We start from the raw sequence: 18,671 nt of genomic DNA, 5'->3' as shown, positions 1-18,671 counted from the left end.
GTGGGATTATCATTAGTTCTTACAGGTTTTGGGATAGGCGGTGGAGTTAAGAGCAATGTTTAGGAGGCAAGGGGTGATCTCACAAAGTACATTCTCAAGGTTGGGGAGATTACAAAGAAGCTTCTTAAGGTTGGGGGAGATTATAAAGAACCTTCTTAAGGGTGGGGGAGATTACAAAGTACTTTGATCAGTTAGGGTGGGGCAGAAACAAATCACAATGGTGCAATGTCATCAGTTAAGACTATTTTTACTTCTTTTGTGGATCTTCAGTTGCTTCAGGCCATCTGGATGTATACATGTAAGTCACTGGGGATATGATGGCTTAGCTTGGGCTCAGAGGCCTGACAGAGGATTAAATGATTTATTTCACCTTTTAAACATATTTATTATGTGCCTAATACGTACGAGACATTCTGCTAGTGAGGCTTAATGACTAGAAATTGGGGAATTGTTTTTGAAAATTACCAAATAATGCTTGAGAACTAATGAAGTCACATATATATAGTACTTCCAGAAGAACATATTTGATTTTAGTTTTGTTTTTATCTTTTAGGCAAAGAATCATGTGATGTACAGCTTTATATAAGGAGACAATCCTATCACTCCATCTTCGCAGGAGATCCCTTTAAACTAGAATGCCCTGTGAAATACTGTGCTCACAGGCCTCTTGTGACTTGGTGCAAGCTCAATGGAACAACATGTGTAAAACTTGAAGGTAGACACACAAGTTGGAAACAAGAGAAGAACCTTTCATTTTTTATTCTGCATTTTGAACCAGTGCTTCCTAGTGACAATGGGTCATACCGCTGTTCTGCAAATTTTCTGTCTGCTATCATTGAAAGCCACTCAACAACTCTTTATGTGACAGGTGAGTTCTCAATATCTAGACCATCTGATATTTTTCTCATAATGTTTCCAGGAAGAGGGGGATTCAATTTCTTAAGTGATTATGTTAGAAAGTCAATTCCCATAGCACATCTGAAATCTGCTACACCTCACAGATTGTTATGTGCCAGTGTGTACATATGTGTGTGTATGTGTGTGTTTGAGGTGAGTGAGATAGAGGACAGTAGAGAAATAGATAATAAAAGTTATTGTTTTTGACTTTAGGGATTATAAAATTTATTTCATAAGTCCAAAAGTAGACCACTGAAATATCAAAAAAATTATAAAGTGAATACGTATAGGTGCTAATAGCTCTGTGATTCTTTGTCTTTGGTTTTTTTTTTTCTTTTCTTTTCTTTTCTTTTCTTCCCATTTTTGTCTTCTTCACTTTTGTTCATTACAATTTCTTCAATTTATGTTTGTGGTGCTTAAGCAATTACACACTTCTTAATAGTTCACAGTTTGTTTAGAGGAAAAACAGCAAACAACTAACCTGAATTCCTAATGGTTTTCTGGGAATATTCAGAGCTTCATCTCTCTCCCCTGTTCCCCGACAGAGGCCTTTAATGTGCTTTGACAACTGAGGAAGGACAGATAGAAGTTAAGCTGGGGGAAACCAAGCTGAATAAAACATGAAAAAATACATAGAGAGGGGAGTAAGTGAGAGTAAAAAACATTTGGTTTATAAAAATTTTATAGCCAACATCATATTCAGTGGTGAAAGGCTTAGAGCTTTCCCCCCTAAGAGCAGGAACAAGACGTGGATTCTTGCTTTTGCCATTTCAATTTAACATTAAACTGCAAGTTCTAGCCAGAGCAAGTAGGCAAGAACAGGAAATAAAAGGTATCTAACTTAGAAAAAAAGAAGTAAAACTTTATTCACAGATGGCATGAACTTACATGTAGAAAAATTCTTAAAAATTTATTTAAAACTATTAAAGCTAATACATGAATTTAGCAATTCCACATGATACAGGATCAACACGCAAAAATCAGTGATATTTCTGTACACTAGCAATAAACAATCCACAAAGAAAATTAAGGGAACAGTTCCATTTACCATAGCATCAAAAAGAATAAAATATTTAAGAATAAATTTAACCAAAGAGGTACAAGAGTTGTACACTGAACAAAGAAAACATGGCTGAAAGAAATTCAAGAATATGTAAATAAATGCAAAGATATTCTGTATTCATGGACTGAAAGATGTAATATTGCAAAGATAGCAATATTCCCCAAGGTGATCTGCAGATTCAATGCGGTTCCACTAAAATCCTAACAGCTTTTTCTTGCTATTGCAGAAATAAAAAAGCTGATCCTAAAATTCACAGTGAGTTGTAACAGACCCAGAATTGCCAAAACACTCTTGAAAAAGAACAAAATTGAAGCTAAGACTTCCCTATTTCAAAACTTACTACAAAATGACAGTAAAACAAAACAAAACAAAACAAAAAACAGTAGAACTGTCATATGGATAGACAAAGAGATCAATGCAAATAGAATTGAGAGTCCAGAATAAACTGCACACATCTGTAGTCAACTGATTTTTGATAAGGGTGCCAAGATTATTCAGTGGGGAAAGAATAGTCTCAATAAATGGTGCCGGGATAATTGGATATTCATATGTAAAAGAATGAATTTGAACCCTCATCTCACACCACATTTTAAGAAATCAAAATGTCACAGATTTAAGTAGAAGAGCTAAAACTATAAAAACTACATTATATAAAACAATAAAACTCTGGTTTCTTAGGAGAAAATATAGGGATAAATGTTTCTGATCTTGGATTTAGTAGTGCTTTCTTAGATATGATTACAAAAGCGTAATCAACAATAACACCAAAAGTAGATAAATTGGACTTCATAAAAATTAAACACTTGTGCATCAAAAGACACTAAAATTCAACAACAAATAGACTGGCAACCTAATTTTAAAATGAGCAAAGGACTTGAATAGACATTTCATCAAAGAAAATATGTAAATGGCCAATAAACATGTGAAAAAAAAATGTTCAATGTCATTAGTTACTGGAGATTTGCAAATCAAAACCACAATGAAAACCCACTTCATACCCATTGAATGACTAGAATAAAAAAAAAAATAGAAAATAAGACATGTTAGCAAGGATGTGAAGAAATAGAAACCCCATCCATTGCTGATGAGAATGTAAAATGGTGCAGTAACTTTAGAAAGTGGTCTAACAGTTCCTCAAAAGATAAAACCTAGTTGTCACAGTACCCAGTAATTCTATTCCTAGGTAAATATTCAAATGAAGTTAAAATATATGTTCACACAAATCCTTGTGCATGAGTGTTTATCACAGCACTATTCACAATAGCCAAAAGGTGGAAACAACCTAAATGTTCAACTGATGAATGGATAAAGGAAATGTAGTTTATCCACACATGGAATATTATTCAGTCATTAAAGGAATGAAGGACTAACATATGTTACAATATTGATGAACCTCAGAAGCATTATGCTAAGTAAAAGAAGATGTACACAAAAGTTTACATATGATGTGATTCTGTTTATATGAAATGTCCAAAATAGGCAAATCCATAGAGACAGAAAATAAATTGGTGGTTGCCAGGGGCTGAGGAAATAAAGAATGTGGCATGACTACTTAATAGGTAGAAGGTTTCCTTTTGGGGTGATGAATATGTTCTGAATCTAGATCATAGTCATGTTTACACAACATTGTGAATATCTTAAATGCCATCTAATTATACATTTTAAATGATTAAAATGGTAATTTTTGTGTTATATGTATTTTACCACAATAAAAATATATTTGGATCAAAAAAGAGCGCCCTTTAATTATAAGAAATAAGGTGGAGTTTCTTTCGTTGCTCATAAATTGACCCTTAAGGTTATTGGGAAGAAAAATTTCAAAAGAGGGTTATTGCAATGGTAGCATGGCTGAACTCTAGATGCACCCTCATACAGTTTAGTTCCTTTATGGACATCATTCACTTGAATGCATACATTTTACAACTGTTCTTTTTAACGTTAATTTATTACTTTATATGCTTACTTTTGAGTGTCTTGCATCTCCCTCAAATTAGCACAATGAAGGAACCCACTGAAATTCTTTTAAAATGCTTTAAGTCAGTTTAAAATTTCTTACAGCAGCCCCATGAAAAAAATGCAGAGCACTTTAGTGATAGCAGCAACCTTCAATTATGAAATATAGAAATATAGAAGAAATCGATGGCAGAGTTAGGGACTCCGCTTTTGCAAATACAGCGTCAAGCTCAGTGCTAGTTACTTGTGACCATCCATGCACTGGCTGATAAACCCCTTCAGGATGGAGGCTGTGTCTTAAACATCTTTGCTCTGTATGATGGATGTCAGGGTACCTGGAACATGGTAGGGGCTCACTAAATATTTCTTTGTAAATGAATTAAAGAATATAGTATATGCAAAGCACAAACATTGTCTTCATCAACCTGGAGAAGCCTATATTAAGGATGTATGGAATGAACACCTTCTGGAAATGATTGCATTATTAATTCACATTAATGAGACAAAATATTGAATTTTTAACAAATACTGTTTTGTAAACAGGCAAAATAAATTACAAAAATAAGGAAAATCTGCAAAATGTTAATTCTAGAATGATATATACTATTGAATAAATAAGTGCTATTAACTGCTTTATATAATATATTAACATAATGTATAATAAAATTAAATGTTGAGGCATTGAGTCTACCTTCCTTGGAAGAGAAGCCTTCTTGTGTAATTCAGTCTTTCTTTATGGGAACTAATCTACTTCTATACAAGAGATGAATTTAGCCAAGGTCAGATGCAAGGTCAGAAGTTAATAATTAATTGTGATACAAAAGTCTATTACACAAAAGTAACTTTACAATTTCTGCTCTATCCCATATTTGGGTCATTCATGACAACTAAAGATAGTCTATAGTTTGTAAAGTGCATAAAGTTGCCTATTCTAGGGATCAAGTTGGGGCTGAGATTAGGATCAACAGTCTATCTATTTTGTGGAGGAAAGAGCCCAACTTTAGGGGAAAGGGAATAACATTCCCTCCTAATTCCTGCGCCCTGGGGGTTTTATGGAACAAAGTACGGGAAGTAAGAAGTGGTGAAAGAGAAAGTCTAAGAGCTAAATAGGAGACATGAAGGGCCTTGTCAGTTTTTTCCCGAACATTTCAACTCCTAGTTTCCTACTCACCTACCCTTCTTATCACTCCCTTCCTTATCGGTTTGTTAATTAATGCTCTTGATCCTTATGGAAAATCCCAGAGAATTTTCTTTGCTTCCTACTCTTGTCTCTCCACAACATTCCACTCTGTCATGTGTTTCCTCCAATTGCTTCTATGAGCATCTCACACCATCATTATCTTCCTTCTAAATAATTCCAATAAATTCTATGATTGGACTCTTTGTCTTTATTGTTTCCCCATTTTGGTCCATTTCAGCCAAATACACTTAATTTACCTCATACGCTTCCTTCGTAACACCACTCTCTTGCATAGCATCCCAGTGCTCACAATATTGGGCTCATCTTTGTTAACCAGCATTCAAATTCTTCCACAGTTTGATCCCACCACCTTTCTAGATTGTTTCTGCATTCCATATAGAGCCTCTCAACTCTAGCCTAATGGCCTTACTTGCCATAACCACATCTTCATCATAGCCCTGCCTATGCTGCTCTTGCCACTTGTAGAGCACCCATTCATCTGTCTCCACCTATGGAAATTCTACCCATCCTTTCAATCTCAGCTCATTTTCCAAGTTCTTAAGGAAGCCTTTCATAATTACCTGAAGGGAAGGGATCACTCCTTTTTACCAATTTATATGCCATTTAAGGTCTGTGCCTCTCATTTATCATTTCCTTTCACTGTAGTAATGTGTCGAAATGTGTTTTAGGTCCCATGAAAGATTATAATGTCTTGGAAGGCAGGAATTTGTGGAATATTTCTTTTTTTTTTTTCTACTTCCTTCACTAAAGGTAAATTGTTTAGGAATTAACTTTAATTTAAACTCTGTGTGGATTTAAAACTAATTTAATCTAGGTGTGCATTTTTCTTCAGTAAAGTGGTGAAAACAAAAATAACAGGGAGGGTCAAAGAAAAATTCTTTTTCCTTCTGAACCTGAAAGTGCTTAGTGAACCAAGTATAAGGTGAGGAGAAAAATATATTTTGGAAATAAGTTTAAGGACCATGCTTTTCATAAAGAAATTTTGGAGGTCTGATAAAAAATATTTTATTTTTTCCTGTGAAATATATTTCCAAAGTGATTTTGGACATTTTCTTGTTTTTGTATGTGACCCTCTTTTGCTGTTTATGTTCAAGTTAAAAGTTCATGTAAGAACAGGTCTGTGACAGTGTTGGGGCTTGGATGCTCTTGGGAAAGCACTATTCTCCCAAAATGAAGAAAAGCATCTTGTAAAACAAGCCAAAGTCCTAGGGGAAAAGTTGACAGAGCTGGGGAACAGTCATTGAAACATCCATTGGCCTGCCACTTCACCCTTCCCAAACTTCCGTTCGTCAGTTTCTGATTAAGAACTTCCGCAAGGCTGGGCGTGGTTGCTCACGCCTGTAATCCTAGCACTTTGGGAGGCCGAGGGGGACAAATCACTTGAGGTCAAGGATTTGAAACCAGCCTGGTTAACATGCTGAAACCCTATCTCTACTAAAAATACAAAAAATTAGCTGCACATGGTGGCAGGCACCTGTAATCCCAACTACTCAGAAGGCTAAAGCAGGAGAATCACTTGAACCCAGGAGGTGGAGGCTGCAGTGAATCGAGATTGCACCACTGCACTCCAGCCTGGGTGATAGAGCGAGACTCCATCTCAAAAAAAAAAAGAAAAATGAAAAAAGAACTTCCTTAAAATGTGATCATTATCTGTGGCAGGAAAGTGGGTGTGAAGTGAGAGGGCAGGAAGTCCTTGTGGACTTCCACCCTGATTTGGAGCACCTGCTGAATGTGCCTCTTTTTATTCCAGGTGTCAGAGGTATCATTGTACAGGCTATACTGTGTCCTTATGCTTAAGGAATGGGGAAGAGGAGATCAAGGCAGATAGACGAAGATTGTGTTGTATTTACAGTCTTTCAGTGAGCTTCAAAATAAGCCCAGGAATTTACTTTGTGTCAATGATCTTGGGGTGATGTCCCACAAATGATGCTAACTTATCTTGAGATGGATTGTTGGATTCTCTGGTACTGTGCAAACACTGGAATCCTCCCCAAGGCTAGCTCTGGTTTTGGACATACGCAAGTGTACACTCTCATCATTTTCTCAATCAATTTCAGTTCTTTATCTTGTTTCTCTATTTCAGAACAAACTCAAAATAAGTTAGAGGAGTTTTGAGTTTGTTCTGAAATAGAGAAAGAGTTTGTTCTGAATTAGTTTTATTTGATCAAACTAATCAAGTAAAATTAAGGAAATTAGTTTTTTGGGGAGGTTAAAGAAGTAACAGAAGTTGGATCTTCTTGATCCAGCAGATTTGTTTTTATTAGGATATCTGTTGTAGAAACCTTAGTCCCCATTACTATCCAAGACTCTTCCCCAGACAGCTGTTTCTGGCACTCCTGGCAGTGGTTTGACTGAACACTAACTAAACAGCAGCTGCAGCATCAACAGACAACATTTGTTACCACTCTGAATAACCAAACCACTTTTTGTGCAGCTTCAATTGCCCCTAATCATTTTTACCCAAACCCAAGCATCTAGCGAAACAAAATAACATTATAATAGAATTAATATAATTTTGTGTTTTTTTGTTTGTTTGTTTTTTTGAGATGGAGTCTCACTCTGTCACCCAGGCTGAGTACAGTGATATCATATTGGTTCACTGAAGTCTCCAGCTACCAAGTTCAAGCGATTCTCCTGTCTCAGCCTCCCATGTACCGGGGATTACAGATGCACACCACCACACCCAGCTAATTTTTGTATTTTTAGTAGAGACGGGGCTTCATCATTTTGGCCAGGCTGGTCTCAAACTCCTGACCTCAAGTAATCCATCCACCTCGGCCTCCCAAAGTGCTGAAATTACAGGTGTGAGCCACCAGGCCGGACCTTAGAATGTCTTACCCCAGTATTTTTCATACTGTGTTAACAGTAACCCAAAAATTAAAAAAAAAAAAAAAAAATAGATCTTACATCACAACCCATAATACACACAAATATAAAAAAGTTTCATAAGGTCTTACTTAACTGTAAGACAGAGTTTCTCCATTGAGATTTTGGTCTGGATAGTGTTTTGCTGCACTAAGTGGGGGTTGCATCCTGTATCGTATAGGATGTTTAGCAGAATCCCTGGTTTCTACTCACTAGTTGCCAGCCCCCTACCTTGTTACAGCCACAAACGTCTCCAGACATTGCCACATGTTCCCTGGAGCCACAATTGTCCTGCTTGAGAACCACTGCTCTAGTGTGTGTGATGCATTCTGATGATTTCTATCCTCTTCTGTTTCCTTTTTTAAAATGCTATTTGTGACCTACTAAGTTGTTTCACAACCTGCTAATGAGCTGTGAACAACTGCAGACAAACAGGACCTCAATGCATATCAACATTGATCAATAGTAATGCGCATTAGCTGTGTGCCATGCAGAGCACTTTTGAGGATATCAAAAGTATTTGGTATTTGGAGATTCTGATAAGTTATGAGACAAGGAAAGGACATTGTGTTGAAGAAACTTGAATTTCATGTTACAAACATGTTGACTTGAGTTCCCATTGCCACTCACTAGCTATCTGACTTGGGTCTATTCTTGGGGCAAAATAAAGACAATGGTTTTCCTACTTAAGTGATGAATATGAGAGTTAGATACCGTAAATAGAAAATCTTAAAGAAATACCTTCTGACAGCTATCATGAAGATTGTTCTGTGGAAGATTAACTCTATCAGAATAAAGAATTTCTGCAAAAGATAAATTATTGCAGAGCCACATCTGCTCAGCAAGAAAGTAAGAGGTGGCTGAGGGCACTGGGATTCTTGAGGAATGCCTCTGAAGGAGAAATGGGGGCATTGGCCTGAAATCTCCTTCATTCAAGTTCTGACAATGCAGAGGGGTGCCGCTGATCCCAATATATCTCGGATTTCCTAACTCTCTTTAGCATTTACTAACATTCCAGATGTAAAAAGTGCTTCAGAACGACCCTCCAAGGACGAAATGGCAAGCAGACCATGGCTCCTGTATAGTTTACTTCCTTTGGGGGGATTGCCTCTACTCATCACTACCTGTTTCTGCCTCTTCTGCTTCCTGAGAAGGCACCAAGGTGGGTTCTATTTTCCCTCTGCCCCCAGTACCACACATTCTTATTTCTGGGGCTAAAGGATTTTTAGTTTCTTCCTGTTGTTTTCTTTCCCAATCCTGTAAACCATGGATAATGATTTCCTAGAAGACAACTCATACTTGTGCTAAAAAGCCAGATGGGTTGGTTGGGGCTTCCTTGAGTCACAAGAGAGGCATGCTTACCACAGCACAGTGTTCCAGCTAGAGTTGTGGCAAGCACAGCACATTGCTGAGAATTCATCATTCTCTTTGCATCAGTCTTAGGTTTGTGTGAGAAAGAGCTCTTCTAAATCTTAACAGGATTGGAAGTTGAAACAATCTCTCAGATCAAGATATCTGATTTATTTTGTATTATCCTCTTTTCACAGCCATACCACATCATGCCAGTCCCACACACACCCTTATCTCATTGAAGAACCAATGTTCCCAGAGAAAATTATTATGTCTGTACTTTCTGTTGCCATTATAAACATAGGCTTGACCTGAATCCTTACCCAACAATAATGCATTTGAAAAATGTGGGTTTGGCTATGATGGGAATGGTGTGATATTTTGAAAATAATTCCTTTCTACTTTTGTAAGAACTCCCTCAATGTCATGGCCAAATAAGTAAGAGAGGAAAGCATAGAGAATTCTGATCTAGCTTTGGCCTGAACTACTTCAGTTTTCTCTTTCTTTTTTCTTCTCCTCCATTCTTTTCCATTCCTGTTTTCACAACACCAGCTACAGTGTAGTTATAGAAACTGAGCTAGATAGAGCAACCCTTATTCTGTGTGTCACAGGAATAACCTTTGACTGGGCAAAAGTGCTTCTGATATTTTGGAGTGAGAACTTCTGGAGTTCAGAACCTTCTCTGGATTCTGAAGAATTCTTTCTTACCCCAATTCTTCATCTGCAATTCCATGGCTCTTTCTACAGCCTCTCTGTATCTTTCATCATCTTTCTTGAGACTGCTGGAACCTCTCTTAGAACTTCAGAAAAGGAGTCAGGGATAAGTCTTTTGATTTACCACATCCAAAGTGAACTAGGTAGTAGGAGATCTTGGCTACATAGGTGACAGGACAGCAGCATTTCTGGCATTGAGTATGGAATGTCCCCAGAGCAAGGACTTCCAGTCTCTCGCAAGTGATATACTAGATCCTTCCCCTTCCTCTTAGATATGTCATGGGGCTATGTGGACTGAAAAGTGATGAACCAGAGAGAGAGCTGATCACTGTGAATTCTCACAAACAAGTGTGTGCTAGGCAAAGCAAATTAACAAGCCAAAACTAACAACACTATCCCTGGCATTCAACAGGGTAAGCATGGGTGGCAAGGTGGTTTATTTCTGCTTTTGTTACTCCTTTTGATTACTTCTTTTCCTTTTGTCTTCCAGGAAAGCAAAATGAACTCTCTGACACAGCAGGAAGGGAAATTACCCTGGTAAACTTGATGTATCTGTTGAAACAAATGCAATTTGCGTTATACTGTGTTTATGTATTTATTCAATGAATTTATACAACACTTACCATGTGCCAGGCATTATTCTGTGTACCATATATATACATACCCATTTTTAAAGATGTGAGCTTTGCATTCTGCTCTCTCTGCAGCAAAAGCTCTTTAGGGTTAACAAGTGTCATAATAAATGGTTCTTTGGAAGTTCATGGGAGGCCATCTAGATCCAAGACAGAAAAGTCAGAGACTGAACCGTACAACCTTGACTCTGCTCTTGCCTGTTATGTGGCTTCAGGCTATTCATTTATTTTTTATGTAAACACCTTAAGGTCTTTCTGGAAGAGAGTAGGGAGCTGATGAAAGAATGAACCCATAAATAACTTCATAAAATGGTTAGATATCTTCATAAATAGCACCAGCAAAATAGAGGCATGATCTTTGGCTTAGTTATTACACAGAGGACCCTGGCAATGTGTATGGGCTCATCAAGGAAGGGACCACCCAGACTAAAGGAAGGGAATTTTGGAGTCAATCTTTCCTACAAGGTTTGGAAAATAAATGTAGGCTTTTCTTTTGAGTTGAATGGTATAGAGATATTAGAACTAAAAACAAATGCAAGACGAGGCAATATATTTGTGGAAAAGTATTCTGAAGCCCTCTAATTAAAACTAAACAGTCAAAAATGAGATACTGTAAAGGAACTTGATGTGTATCTGTGTTTCAGTAAGGAAAAATAGTGATAAACAGGTAGTAACCCTCTTAAAATTTCCACAAAAGACAAAGTCGATACAGCCAATAATTCTGTATATAATATTAAATAGCATTCAACATTCCCCACCCAGCTGCTTAATTTTAAACCAAACCGAATACACTCAACTTGACAAACTTCTATTAAGTTTTCATGAGCATCAGTAGGTATGTGTTGAGTGCTAAGGCTTTGTTCCCTCAAATAGGGAAATTTTCTTGAATGTTATTTTCTTTCTATAGTAAATAATAATAAAACTTTCATTTGATTACAATAAGGCCAGAGAGCTATGAAATTATTTAAGACAAAAATCTAAATAATTTACTGTGCAAGTAAAACCCAGGTTGGTTAAGCTGTGGACATTTTTCTTCCTGTGTAGGCTGGATAAATTATGATTTGAAGCTTAATTCAAAAGGATATTTTCTGTATGTGCAATTGTTTGGGAAGTTTGTTTTAAAGTGTTTTTGCTTGTCACAAGAATCTGAAGATTTTTGCCCCATTTCAGTTGTCTAGCATTTCAGAAAATAATCAAAAGGATACCATATTAGATCCTTGGGGCTAAATATTTCTTAACATAAAACTAGTATGGGAACTGTGGAGAAATCAAAGTACAGAAAGGAACTGGTATAAACGTGACAGGAAAGGAACTGGTACAAACATAACAGGTACATATGAAAGCCAAAGCTCTGATCTTAATCCAGAATGGTCCTTTGAGGGCGTAAAGTGCTTGCCTAATGAAAACCACTGAATTGTACACTTAAAAGGATGAATTTTATGGCATATGAATTATATCTAAACATATACTCTAAATACAAATTTTAAAGTGCTTTGTATACCGCAACCTGCCATAGGAATGTAAGGTGGGATTGCTGTTTCTGGTTTTATCACCCTTACCCACCACATTGTGGTGCACTGGCCTTGTGGCAGCCAGCCACTTTGACGGGGTGCCACAGCAGGGGTGCTGCAGAGCACTAGATTTTCCTTTGCTCCATTCACTTTAACAAAATGTTTCATGGAAATGAACCCTTTCTTGGGATGAGAGACAGGCAACTGAATTGACAGGCTTAAACAGATTGAAAAGTATCACAGGATCCTTGTTGATATATTGAGGACTAATGGCTGTTTTTCAGTTCACTTGACAGTCTTCTTAAGTGTGCCACCTACTGACTTCAACCAGGGTCCTTCCAGTGGAGTTGGGAGTACTTTTTCTCTTAGCCAAGCAACCTCTGCCTCTTTCAGTCGCTCAGCCTCACTGTGATTTCTGGGCAGCCACCACATCAGAGGGTGGCACTGTATCAGGAATTATTACCTAGCTTCTCAGGGTAAAGCCAAACATGCTTGCATGATAGAGCTCTGCCAAGGAAAACTGCCACAGACATCCTACTGCACATAGCACAATGCGGATGACAAAGGACCAGATAAAGTCTGTAGACTTTCAGACTGTGTACCTGATACCTTAAAGGAGTTAGGCCAGACGTCAAGAGCATAAATCGATGGGCAAAACTTGAATTTAAAGAACTGAAATAGTCCCTAGAATGAACACATCTTTGTCAGGTGAACCTTTGTATAGGTAGGAGTGGCTAATAAATAACTGCAGAGTGAGAAAACATCAGGACTAATTTTACTGTTTGTTTCTACAAATTCACCTCTTTCTCAGAAGCTCTAAGATATTTGGCTATATTTGAAACTGTAAGAATTTTCTTGCCGGGTGCAGTGGCTCACGCCTATAATCCAGCACTTTGGGAGACCGAAGCGGGTGGATCACGAGGTCAGGAGATTGAGACCGTCCTGGCTAACACGGTGAAACCCTGTCTCTACTAAAAATACAAAAAAATTAGCCAGGCAAGATGGTGGGTGCCTGTAGTCCCAGCTACTCAGGAGGGAGGCTGAGTCAGGAGAATGGCGTGAACCCGGGAGGTGGAGCTTGCAGTGAGCCGAGATTGCGCCACTGCAGTCCAGCCTGGGCTACAGAGCAAGACTCTGTCACAGAAAAAAAAAAAAAAAAAAAAAAATTATTTTGATAGGAATAACAACTGGAATATTGTCTTAGAACTTTTTCTAAGCTTTATCTTTCCAAAACTGACGTCAATTTTTTAATTTGAGGTCTCAAATTATAATAATGTATCTTGGCTAACTCATAATATTTATTCTTTCTGCCCCCTTCGGGGGTATTTGTTCTGCTTTATCCTTAATCTTTTTATTCTAAACTGCATTAAATGCTATTCATCATATTATAAACTGCCTGAAGTTTTCATAGGATATTTTTTGCTTTTTCCATCAATTTGGACTATGCTTTTTATCTTAAAGGGGGATTAAAAAATGTTCTGTGACCTCAAAAGTGACCAGTAATAAAGCACAAAATAACTATTTAGGGGTGACATAGTGATTCTCAAGCCTTTCATCCTTTAATAATTGAGATTTAGCTGAAAATGTAGATGTCAGCAGCATACATGAGGGACAGTAGATTATTTCTCACAATGGACATGACTCCATTGAAGCCTTTCATTCATAGTTTGCTAATGAATATGCACTACCATGGCCGTAAGTGTCACTTAAAACCATCCTCTTTTCTATTATAGGTTGATGTTCCCTATAAGAGTGAGCAAACGGAAGCAAGAACCAGGCAAAATTCCCAAGTACTGCTATCAGAAACTGGAATTTATGATAATGAGCCTGACTTTTGTTTCAGGATGCAGGAAGGGTCTGAAGTTTATTCTAATCCATGTCTAGAAGAAAACAAACCGGGCATTATTTATGCTTCCCTGAACCATTCCATCATTGGACTGAACTCAAGACAGGCAAGAAATGTAAAAGAAGCACCGACAGAATATGCATCCATATGTGTGAGGAGTTAAGTCTGTTTCTGACTCCTACAGGAACCATTGAATGATCAGTGTGTTGACATCATTGTCTGGGCCCAATAGGATGTCAAATAATATTTCTCAATTTGAGAATTTTTACTTTAGAAATGTTCATGTTAGTGCTTGGGTCTTAAGAGTCCATAGGTCAAATGATTAAAATTTCTCTCAGAAACTTATTTGGGAGCTTTTTATGTTATAGCCTCGGACAACAAAATCTCTCCAAAGCTGATTGACGTCATGAATAGCAGAATAGTAGAATGTTTAAACTTTAGCTACATTTTACCTAATATACAAACTCGATCTTGCCTTTGAAGCTGTTGGAAAGACTCCGTAGGGAAAAGAGGTTTGTGTTATCTGCATCAGTTCACTACACACTCTTGAAAACAAAATGTACCAATTTGACTAACCAACCACAAATACAGTAATGATTATATATTTCAAGTCAGTCTTCCATAATAAGAATTTTTTCCTGTGTCAGTCTAAGAATGGTGTTTCTTAAATGCAAAGGAGAAATCATTTCAGGCCTGATGTAAGAAAATGAAAATAATAAACGGTGCAATAAAAATATAGAATATACTAATTGGATGTAGGGTAGATGTTCCCCATACCTGGCAAACAAATGCTTATATCTACTCTGTTAGATTGATAAGTAAATATAGGTGTTAATGGAGCAGTCAACATATAGCACATTTATAAGCAAAGTTTGGGTCACATAGACTAATGGATAGGAATGTGACATAATGCTGCTGAATTAATATATTTAATATACTTATGGGCATCTGAATAGTTTAAAAGTTAGAATAGGTATTATTGGGTAAGTGAAGATAGCTTAAACTGCTTCATGCCTGACTTGATAGCAAGTTAAAGTGCAATTAATGGAATGGAGGAAAACCCAGAACATTCAATTGGTCAGTAGGGGTCAATATGCTTTCATTCACCACATCTGCATCTTGCTGTTCTTCTTACTAAGGAATCAGGGCAAATCATCTGTAGTGACATATTTTAGTTTGCTAATCATCTGTTTTAAAATACTGAGGTTGCAGCCACTTAAGAGTATAGCAAAAGATGGATTCAGATTTTTGGACTTTCCAAAGTACTTGAGCTAAATTATTTCAAAAATAGTCTATAATTTTATTCAACAGTTTGAGACGATTAGAATTCTCAGGTGCTGCTACTGAATAATGTAATAGTCTTCATCCAAAGTGGATAGCAAAGGCTAAAATCCATTTGAACAAGTATGTAAGCTGAGCTGCTGCACAAATGAATGTGATGTGTGTGTGTGTGTGTGTGTGTGTGTGTGTGTTTTAGGTGGAGTTGGTGACAACAGAAATGGTGCATGAGAAACTGATCAAAATGACATTACATTTTCAGTTTGCTTATGAAGCTCAAAATACTACAGTAAATGGGCCATTAAAGAAAATAATATGTGAAATTATGGAGTTGAGAGTACGCATGGAGTATACATACAAAAAGAAAAAACTGAGGTTTTGTGGTGGAGAGATTTTCTTAAGTAACACTGGCATTTTTAGTTCCTTAGATTTGAGGGTGCAGATATCCTTTTGAGTCACTGTTATTTTGCCAATTACAGCTAGAATTTTAAGCAACCAATTCTAGATAGGCTCTTTTAGCCAGGGTGCATTTGTGGACAATTTATGTAAGAAAGACATGTTAGAATAGCTGCTTGTGGTATTCTTAAAATTAGAAACAGGAAATATGGGGAGGATACATTTAGCTGTCCTCTTATCAGATGAACACACAAAGTTGAACAGTTCCTTTATGATTCTCTCAAACTTAAAAGCAAAATATTTCTGTCTTATTTAGCATATTCTTAGTATGTCTTATAGTAAAGATAATACTGATAATGTTTTGTCTCTAAGATTTATTAATATATTTGTACTGTTTGCCAAAATCACAAATCATTTATGTTTTTATTCCTTTTCAAAATGGTGTCAGAGCCATATATGCATTTTCCCAAATGAATCTATTTCACTGTTATATACATGGCTTATTTCATTAATTTATAGATGGTTTGAGAAAAAGAATATGTAGATAATTTAATGGTTTCTCACAAATTTTAAGCTTGTTGATTGTGCTCAATAAGAAGGTAAAGTTATTAAAACTTATTTGAAATCAATTTGGCATCTGCTTTTTACCCCAAAATGTGTGGGCATGAAGAGAATACTGATTCTTAAACCCCCTGACACATAAAAGCGACCTGAATAACTTGCTAAACTGCAGACTATCAGCCTGCAGCACTGAGAAATTCTGATTCAGGAGGTCTAGAAAATGGCTCTGTAATTGTCGTGTTTAAAAGACATGCCAATCGATTTTAAATTGTTTCCCAGTGTCCACAATTTGAGAAACCTGGTAGAGGCTAGGTTTGGTATATGTGGTTTATGTGATCAGTTTTGTGCACCAACCAAAACTATCTAGTCCCCAGAATGAATTCTCTGGCGTGATCATGTCTATTTTGCTAAATATATCAACTTTTCTTCAGAGCACCTTTAGGTTCAGCAAAGCTAAGCAGAGAGCATTGAGAGTTTCTATACCGTCTTCCCCCACATGTGCACAGCTTCTCCCATCATCAACATCCTGCTCTTCAGTGGTGCATTTGTTACAATCAGTAACTAGAATTGACATGTCATTATCAACCAGAGTTCATGGCTTACATGAGAGTTCACACTTGCAGTTCTTTGGGTTTTGACAGATGTAATGACATGTATCCACCATTGTGGTGATTGACAGACTAGTTTCACTGTCCTAAAAACCCTCGGTGCGCTACTCGTTTACATCTCCCTCCCAATCCCTGACAACCGCTGCCTCTATTGTTTTGCCTTTTCCAGAGTGCCATACAGTTGGAGTCATGCCCCATGTAGCCTTTTCAGATTTGCTTCTTTCACTTAATAATATGCATTTAAGTTTCCTCCATGTCTTATCACGGCTTGATAGTTCATTTCTTTTTAATGGTGAATAATATTCTGTTGTCTGAATGTACCACAGTTTATTTATCTCTTCATCTACTGAAGGACATTTTTGTTGCTTCCAAGTTTTGAAAATTACGAATAAAGCTGCTCTAAATATTCGTGTGCAGGGTTTTAGAAAAACTTCAATTTGAAATTCAGGGGTACATGGGCAGGTTTGTTATACAGGTAAACCAGTGTCATGGAAAGTTTGTTGTACAGATTATTTTATCACTCAAGTATTAAGCCTATTAGTACCCATTAGTTATTTTATCTGATCTTCTCCTTCCTCTCAACCTCCACCCTCCAGTGGGCCTTAAATGTCTGTCGTTTCGCTCTATGTTTCCATGTGTTCTCATCATTTAGCTCCCACTTGTAAGTGAGAACATGCAATATTTAGTTTTCTGTTCCTGCCTTAGTCTGCTAAGAGTAATGGCTTCTAGTTCTATCCATGTTCCTGAAAAGGACATGATCTCATTCTTTTTTATGGCTGCATAGTGTTTCATGGTGTATATGTACCACATTTTCTTCATCCAGTCTTCCATTGATGGACATTTAGGTTGAGTCCATGCTTTGTTATTGTGAGTAGTGCTGCAGTGAACATATGCCTGTATGTGTCTTTAAAACAGAACAATTTATATTCCTTTGGATATACACCCAGTAACGGAATTGCTGGGTCAAATGGTAGTTCTGTTTTTAGCTCTTTGAAGAATTGCCACACTGCTTTCCACAATGGTTAAACTAATTTACACTCCCATCAACAGTGTATAAGTGTTCCCTTTTCTTCACAACCTCACCAGTGTCTGTTATTTTTTGACTTTTTTTTTTTTTTTTTGAGACGGAGTCTCGCTCTGTCGCCCAGGTTGGAGTGCAGTGGCCAGATCTCGGCTCACTGCAAGCTCCGCCTCCCGGGTTTACGCCATTCTCCTGCCTCAGCCTCCCGAGTAGCTGGGACTACAGGCGCCCGCCACCTCGCCCGGCTAGTTTTTTGTATTTTTTAGTAGAGACAGGGTTTCACTGTGTTAGCCAGGATGGTCTCGATCTCCTGACCTCGTGATCCGCCCATCTCGGCCTCCCAAAGTGCTGGGATTACAGGCTTGAGCCACCGCCCCCGGCCTTGACTTTTTAATAATAGCCATTCTGACTGGTACGAGACAGCATTGTGGTTATGACTCACATTTCAATTTTCATCTCCTTTGTGTAAACACCAAGGAGGATGATGGCCGGATTGTATGGTAAGAGTATGTTGAGTTTTGTAAGAAATTGTCAAAATATCTTCCAAAGTAACTGTATCGTTTTGCATTTTTACCAGCAATAAATGAGACATTATTATTTCACATCCTAGCCAGCATTTAGTGATGTCACTGTTTTAGAATTTTGCCATTATAATAGGTGCGTAGTGGTATCTCATTGTTTTAACTTGGAATTCCCTAATGACATATACTGTTGTACATCTTTTCATATAGTTATTTGTAATCCATGTATCCTCTTTGGTGAGGTGTCTGTTCAG

General features: G+C 37.3%; 1 protein-coding gene across 1 annotated transcript in view; it reads left to right on the top strand.

The window, feature by feature from the left end:
• The window catches only part of BTLA (B and T lymphocyte associated), a 35,661-nt gene extending 19,326 nt beyond the window's left edge, over window positions 1-16,335 (top strand). Inside the window, exons 3-6 of the mRNA XM_007985824.3 lie at window positions 554-868; window positions 8,998-9,141; window positions 10,534-10,580; window positions 13,920-16,335. Coding sequence (XP_007984015.3) covers window positions 554-868; window positions 8,998-9,141; window positions 10,534-10,580; window positions 13,920-14,195 — 782 coding nt within the window. The 3' untranslated portion in view covers window positions 14,196-16,335. The remainder of the gene's footprint in view (window positions 1-553; window positions 869-8,997; window positions 9,142-10,533; window positions 10,581-13,919) is intronic.
• Window positions 16,336-18,671: the final 2,336 nt, after the last annotated feature.

This window comes from Chlorocebus sabaeus, chromosome 22 (genome assembly GCF_047675955.1).
Source record: "Chlorocebus sabaeus isolate Y175 chromosome 22, mChlSab1.0.hap1, whole genome shotgun sequence".
Taxonomy (NCBI): Eukaryota; Metazoa; Chordata; class Mammalia; order Primates; family Cercopithecidae; genus Chlorocebus; species Chlorocebus sabaeus.
This window is presented reverse-complemented; position numbering and strand designations above follow the sequence as displayed.